General features: G+C 49.2%; 2 protein-coding genes across 2 annotated transcripts in view; one reads left to right on the top strand and one right to left on the bottom strand.

Moving 5' to 3' along the window:
• Window positions 1–398: 398 nt before the first annotated feature.
• On the top strand, window positions 399–3387 carry LOC311328842 (leukotriene B4 receptor 2-like; the record flags this gene model as incomplete). The annotated part of the gene is made up of 3 exons (XM_084462747.1): window positions 399–754; window positions 2522–2712; window positions 3026–3387. The coding sequence occupies 3 exons, from the start codon at window positions 399–401 to the stop codon at window positions 3385–3387; spliced, it is 909 nt and encodes a 302-aa protein (XP_084318873.1).
• A 2553-nt stretch (window positions 3388–5940) lies between these two features.
• LOC311328839 (breast cancer anti-estrogen resistance protein 1-like) overlaps window positions 5941–7607 on the bottom strand; it is a gene marked incomplete at its 5' end in the record, with an annotated part of 6663 nt that continues 4996 nt past the window's right edge. The window contains 2 exons of the mRNA XM_084462745.1: window positions 5941–7030; window positions 7138–7227. Coding sequence (XP_084318871.1) covers window positions 6515–7030; window positions 7138–7227 — 606 coding nt within the window. The remainder of the gene's footprint in view (window positions 7031–7137; window positions 7228–7607) is intronic.

The raw sequence follows: 7607 nt of genomic DNA, 5'->3' as shown, positions 1-7607 counted from the left end.
CTAAGTTGACATGACATTCTGAGTTGACAACACATTTCCATTGTGACAGGGTCATTTACATATTTACAGTACAGTGAAGCACCATTGTTTACTGTATGTGAGCTGAGAACTGAGGCAAAAATAAATAAAAAAAATTACAATGAAATAAAGCAACAATGTCTGGCATATTTTTGTTTACTGACATAATTCCTCAAACTGGGTAGTGGGTACTGGGTACTGGGTACGGTCCACACTTAGAGGAAGTGGTGTGATAATGAAACCGGATCTGTGAAGCCATAACTTGGCCAGATCCTGGTTCCGCGTCTGCTGCTCCGCTTCACTTGTCTCTGAGGTGAGATGTGACAGTCTGGTCAGACGGTCTGTCGGCTCTGACCCATCCGTCCGTCTGTCCTGCCGCCATGCTCAACGTGTCCGTCTGTGACGGTAGCTCCCCCTCGTCGTGCTGGAACCTGACCTCCCCCGCCCCCCCCGGGGGTGCCGCTAGTCCGGGGGGGCTGATCGCGGCCTGTCTGGCCCTCGGGCTCTGCTTCCTGCTGGGGCTCCCCTCCAACCTCTACGTCATCTTCTCCGTGTGCTCCGCGCGGTCCTGCGGCTCCAGGCTGACCCTGCTGATGGTGCTGAACCTGGCCGTGTCCGACGCCCTGTCCCTCAGCGCCGTGCCCCCGCTGCTGGGCCTCCTGGTGAGGGGCTGGACCCTGGGGGCCCTGACCTGCTCTCTGCTCAGCTACCTGCTCGCCTGCTGCCTCTACGCCAGGTACAACCCCTTCACAAGCTCCGCCTCCACCTCGCCTCAGCTCAGACACATCTGCATCTCAGAAATTACAATATTGTGGAAAGTTCATTATATTCCATAATTTAATTCAAAAAGTGAAACTTTCATATATTATAGATTCATTACACATGTAGTGAAATATTTCAAGGCTGATTGCCTCCATGTTGCTCCATGTTGATGCAGTAATTTGTGCAAAAGTAGCCCCGACCAAGTATTGAGTGTATAAATGAACATACTGTGCAATCATAATGATTACAACAAAAAAGGCTTGAAATATTTCACTTTGTGTAATGGATCTAGAATACATGAAAGTTTAACTTTTTGAATTAAACTACGGAAAATTGACTTTTTCACAATATTATTTTTTTGGGGGGATTCACGTGTACAGTACATTACAGTCATTCCAGACATTATTATCCAAAGTGCATTTAATTGCATTTAACGTAGGTAGTCAGTAGGGGTGTAACAATATATCGTGCCACAATATATCACAATACAGAAATGTCACAATACGTATCGTCAAGGTGAAAACAATATTCTGATGTTTATTGTATATCAGTGAACGCTGGCTACTCAACGCTGGTAACAAACACGTCTTTTGTCTCTAGGCCTCCATGATATTACAACAGTTAAGATCTAAATTCACTAAGTGTATTGGAGTAGAAATGTGGAGAAATGCACTATTGGTGTGAACAGCAGCGCTACTGCAACGCTTCACACCTGCCCTTAGTGTAGCGTATCGTATTGTTATCATCAATCGTATCGTATTGTGAGATTAGTGTATCGTTACACCCCTAGTAGTCAGTGTACTAATACTCACAAGTGCATCTCCTTTCTAAACAAGTGAATAAGAGCATCATCTAGTGCTGAAGCCAAAGTGCAAGAGTAGCAGACTTAAAAAGAGAAGACTTGGCCTGTTCAGCTCTTTTCAGACGCTTCGGGCACCGTAGCCCATGAGTGGACAGAATATCATATACTGGTTATTTTATTAGCAGTAAGGAGTTCTGATACAAATAAAACAATTATATTAATCAGAAGAGATATGGTCATCATTAATTATTTTATGTCGATCTCATCCTGCCAAGAAAAGAATGTACACACTGTAGCTTCCAGATGGTGGATTGATTCTGTGACATTTCCAGCCAACACTCTTCCTCAGACGTGAGGCATATACATACGTTTAACCGCCATCTTAAATACCAGGTCAACCAGGTCAACCAGGTCACATGACCAGCATGACCCTGGTGAGAAACACATCCACAAAACAAAACAAAAAACACATTTTAGCCCACTCTTACTGTGATAGAAAAATACAAAATACATTCTAGTAAATAAGTACAAATCCAAATATATACACAATATAGTAGAATATAGCAAGAGTCCTCAAAGCACATAAGATAATTCCATCAAGCCAATGGCCGGTCAGACCCTACATACGGCCACATTTCATTAGAGGTGCCTCTATATTAAAATAGGATGTAGCTTATAAATAAGACAAATACTGTAAAATATCCTACAATATCCAGACCGACTCATGGGACCATATTAGAAGAACATCACATGAAAGGTTTAATACTAGAATCAATACTAAGTTAATACTAAAATAATAATACTAATAATACTAAAATCTTAATTTAAGATCTATGTGAGACTACTGTCAGCCAATACAGAGGCCTTATGTCCTACTGATGAATGTTGTTGTGATGTGTTGTTATAGTCCTTGTTGTTGTTGTTGTTGTTGTGCCCCAGTGTGCTGACCGTCACTCTGATGAGCATCACCCAGTACCAGGCCATCAAGAGCATGATCCCCAACCCTCAGCTGCAGGAGCGGCTCCAGGGCAGCAGGGGGCGCCGCGTGGCGCTGCTGGGAGGAGTCTGGCTCCTGGCCGGCCTGCTGGCCACGCCCACGCCTTTCACCCGTCAGGTGGTGGAGAAGAGAGGTCTGCTGAGATGCCAGCGCAGCACCAGGTCTCTGCTCAGCCCCGCCCACCCCTCCTCAGCCCCGCCCACCCCTCCTACAACAGAACGCTGTCCTTTGTGTCTTATTTTTACAGTAATATGAACTTATCAGATGATGTGATACTGTACATTTTCCCTTGGGGATCGATATAATATTGATTGATTAATTGATTGATTAATTGATTGATTGGTTGATGTTTGATGATTGATGATTGATGATTGATTTATCTAGGGAGGACTGGCATAAGGTGGCTTCACTCCTATTTGATACGCTCGCCGGCTTCATTGTCCCAGGCTGTATCCTGATTGGCTGCTACCTCAGCATCCGCAGGAGGGCCATCCGGACCCAGAACCCGAACCAGGCCCAGCAGAACCATCTGAACTGGCTGGTGGCCAGGATCCTGCTTTGCTTCGTCCTGCTCTGGCTGCCGTACCACCTCATCAACGTACTGGACGTGTGCTCCACCCTGCTGGCGGGCCCTCAGCCGCGCGTCTATGCCGCCCTGAAGAGCTTCCGCCGACCGGCGGGCGACGCCGTGAAGACGTTCAGCTTCATCAACAGCTGCCTCAACCCCTTCCTGTACGCATACTCCAGACAGCGCCAACGCAGGGAGCAGGAGGACTCCAACAGATCCACGGAAATGGCAGTCGTCTAATACCTCGTCTCTCTGAAATCTGACCTGTTTTGAATTACACTCTCATTTCTCATTTCTTCTGAAAAATAGGTTCCAGGTTGAGCCCTTTTCAGGTCAGATAGAAACCTTTTGTGTTCTAAATAGAGCTCGTCTCCATAAAGAGCCTGTAAATGGTGCCGTTTGGACTAATGGACTCGACTGTGTGCAAAGGTTGGTCGCCTGCTTGCTGCAAGACTCAAACAAACAAACAAACATACAATCCCCCTGGAAGGCCTGGGTTCCAAACCCACCTCAGCCTCTCTCTCCACGTCTCTCTCTCCACGTCTCTCCCCTCCTGCGTCTCCCTCAACAGTCTGAATAAAACATTTAAAGGAACAGTACGCGTTTTGTGATTTCCTGTTAGATTTTTGAAAAATGCATTTTGAAAAATGCAACCGACAAAATCCCCGCCCCTCCCTTCAGACCTCCCTCCAAACTGGAGAGGAAACAAATGACCCTCGCTAGGCAGGTAGGAAGGTTGACAGGCAGGTGAGCCACCCAATCATTTCAAGTTGGCAATTCAAAATGATTGGACGCACTTATTACAGTCCTGTGACTTCCACAGATTACGGATTTATTTCATTTTAGTATCAGAGCACTTTATTTATTGATTGCTATCGGGATGTAATGAGAATTGTAAAAAAATATATAATAGGCCAAACCGCGTACTGCACCTTTAAGCAAGAGATGTGTAATGAGTTTAGACATTGACGCAGGCTGCCTCCTAGTGGTGACTGAAGTGAACTGCATGCTCACTGGTGTGAGAGGACAGCCGTGGTGAAGAGGCGGGGCCGACTCCAGACGGTCATGCCGCCCACCCAATCGGTCATGCCTGTGTAAATGACCCAGCCAATCGGTCATGCCTGTGTAAATGACCCAGCCAATCGGTCATGCCTGTGTAAATGACGCCTTCGAAGGTTTGACCGCCCATCCAGGAAAACATACCTCCTCACACCCGGACCTGTGTCAGAGTGTCCTGTCTTCCTGTCCAAGATCTCTAATCCCATTATAAAACATCTATCAGATTATAATCCCTACCTCCCAATCCAGACTCCTATGTGATTCTATACAGGACACACACACACATATATTCTGAGAGGGAGAAAGTTCAATGTTTATTTTTTAATGAAAATGTATTAAAAAAAAAGTGTTCTAGTTATGCAGTATGTCCTTATTAACTCCTAAAATCCACAGATTTTACAAATTGAGCTCAGGCTCCGCCTCCTCAGGGTCTTTCTGCGAGGTGATTGGATGGGAGGTTACATGACTGAGGAGATGCTGGTAGAGACAGGCTGCTCATCTCTCTGGTAGAGCTAGCAGACATGCTAACAGCATTAGGGAGAGGATGCAGCTGCTGGCTACAGTACAATGGCAACGAGAATCTGTAGAATCAATTAAATAATTATGTTACTTAGCAGACATACCAATACCTTACATCTGTTTGTGTGTGTGTGTGTGTGTGTGTGTGTGTGTGTGCCTCAGCGTGTACATATTTTTGTTTTTAAAAATAGCAAATAGCTAACCACTCCTTAATTTTTTGGGTCAGATTACAGTTTTGCACAATGCCTTGCCTAGAGCCCTAACGTCTAGAACCAAGGACCCTGGTCGTGGGCTAGCACAGACCACTGAGCCCTAACGTCTAGAACCAAGGACCCTGGTCCTGGGCTAGCACAGACCACTGAGTCCTAACTTCTTGTTCCGGGTGCAGAGCCCTAACTTCTAGTACAGAGCTCCAAAGTCTAGCACAGGGCACAGAACACATCCTAGTCTATAGTATAGACCCTCTCAATAAGTGAGGAAACATGCACCACGAGCTCGATGTCTGGATGGAGAAAGAGAGGAATGGGATGGAGGGATGAGGAGGGATGGAAGGATGAGGAGGGATGGAGGGATGAGGAGGAATGGAGGGATGGAAGGATGAGGAGGAATGGAAGGATGAGGGATGGAGGGATGAGGAGGGATGGAAGGATGAGGAGGGATGAGGAGGGATGGAGGGATGAGGAGGGATGGAGGGATGGAGAGGAACAGAGAGAAGTGCTATGGTGTGTGTGTGCGGGACACAGACGTATAATAAATCTTTGTGCTTTTCAAGAACAGGTCGACAAATAAACGCAGACAGGCTCTTTAATCAAACGGCCGATTCATCACTTTTTTTTAACCTTTTTTTTTTAACCGCTTATTATTTCCACATCATCTGATTAAATCTGTCCATCCTGGCCCCGGCGGAGGAGAGGAGAACGGTCTGTCCATCCTGGCCCCGGCGGAGGAGAGGAGAGGAGAACGGTCTGTCCATCCTGGCCCCGGCGGAGGAGAGGAGAGACTCTGATAACGAGGCTGATTTCATCACCAGACAGCCCGTTTCAGATTATGCTAATCCACAGACAGATGTTAATCTGTGTGGATTACGATCTCTGTCAACCCCCCTCTCTCCCTCCAGCCCCCCCCCCAGGAGAAGAGCAGTTCATTCCAGGTCTCCCCCCCCTCCCCCCCCCCCCCCCCCCCCCCCCGCCACTCTCATCTCCCCCAGGACAGCAGAGTCACTACATACATGTAACACGCATGTAGCACGTGGGTATATTGGTACTGGACATACACATCCTTAATCAACGCATTATAACAATAATGATACCAATTATCATAATCAGAGCAATAATTACAGTATAGCAATAATAATAATAACAATAACAATAATAATAATAGTGATGGAACTGTCTAAAACTACATTAGGTTTAAATTTTTCCGTCAGATCTCAAAAACATATATATAGAGAAAGTGATTCTTCTTCTGCCCCTGTCTAGAGAGTAGCTTCCATATTTACAGTGAATATTTTACAACCGATGGCCCAGCCCATTCAGGTAGGTGTCCGTCTCTACAGTAAAAGGCCCAGGAGGGTGTGGGGGGGGGGGGGGTGGGGGGGTCGGAACAGTCTAGAAGGGGGGGTGACAGGGTCCAGTTCCAGAGAGAGTAGGGAGAGGATGGGGGGGTGTGGCTCTTAGTCTGTAAGGACCTCCAGTCTGGAGGGAGTGTTGCTGTCTGCCCCCGCCACCCCCTCTCCCCCCCCCCGACCTCCTCCGCCCTCGCCCCGGCCCCGCCCTCCAGGGGGCGTGGCTCACATGCCGAGCAGCTGTCCGAGCGCCATCCTGAACTGCTGCGTGGTGCCCGCCAGCTCGCGCACACGCTCCGTCATGTCGCGGGCGGCGCCGGGCGCCGGGTACTGCAGCGCCGCCGTCTTGGTGTTGACCACGATGTCCTTGAGTTTGTCACACAGCGCGTTGCTGTGCTGCGCCACGCGCGAGCGCACCTCCGGGGACTTGGCCTGGCGCGACAGCGTGTCGCCGATGAACACCAGCTTGTGGGCGCTGAGGATCACGAACTTGCTGTGCGCCACGAAGATCTTGGGCGGCTGGTTGGACGACACGGAGGTGAAGAAGGCGTCGATGGCGTTGGTGAGCGCCGTTACGTTGGCCTCGCACTGCTCCGAGTAGAACAGCAGCAGCTGCCGGTCGCCGGCGTTCAGCCTCGACCTCTGACTGGACGGCGGGTACTGAGGGGGCGGGGTCCAGCCCGAGATGTCGTTGTTGATTGGACGGCTGACTTCCTGTTCCAGGCGTTCGAACTGTTTCAGCTGCAGCAGGAGGGGGAGGAGAGAGAACGTGAATATCACCTTCATCTGAGCACACACACACACGTGTGCACGCCAGCACACACACACACGTCCACACACACACACACCTGCTGCTGCTCCAGGTGCGTCTTGTTGTGTCTGATGATGTTGCCTTTCTCCAGAAGCTGTTTCTGGTTCTTCTCAAACTCCTCCTTACCCTGCAGGAAATGACACGCAGGGAGGGAGGAGTTAACAACACAGGGAGGGAGGGAGGGAGGGAGGGAGGGAGGGAGGGATGGATGGATGGATGGATGGATGGATGGATGGATGGATGGATGGATGGATGGATGGATGGATGGATGGATGGATGGATGGAGGGGTGGAGGGATGGAGGGATGGGTGGAGGGAGGGAGGGAGGGATGAGGGAGGGATGAGGGATGGATCCAGTCTGACATCGTCCCCACCAGAGGCTCAGGCTAGGATGAGATCCCCGCCTCAGACCTGCTGTGCCCTGTCTGACCAGCAGGGGGCAGTGTGGTCCTGCAGCCCGGCACCGAGGCCACAGCTGCTACTGGACGCCCAGAGGGGCTCTCATGCA

Source organism: Borostomias antarcticus (assembly GCF_949987555.1).
Source record: "Borostomias antarcticus genome assembly, contig: scaffold_368, whole genome shotgun sequence".
Classification (NCBI taxonomy): Eukaryota; Metazoa; Chordata; class Actinopteri; order Stomiiformes; family Stomiidae; genus Borostomias; species Borostomias antarcticus.
Note: the sequence above shows the minus strand (reverse complement) of the source record. Positions and strands in the feature narration are given on the sequence as shown.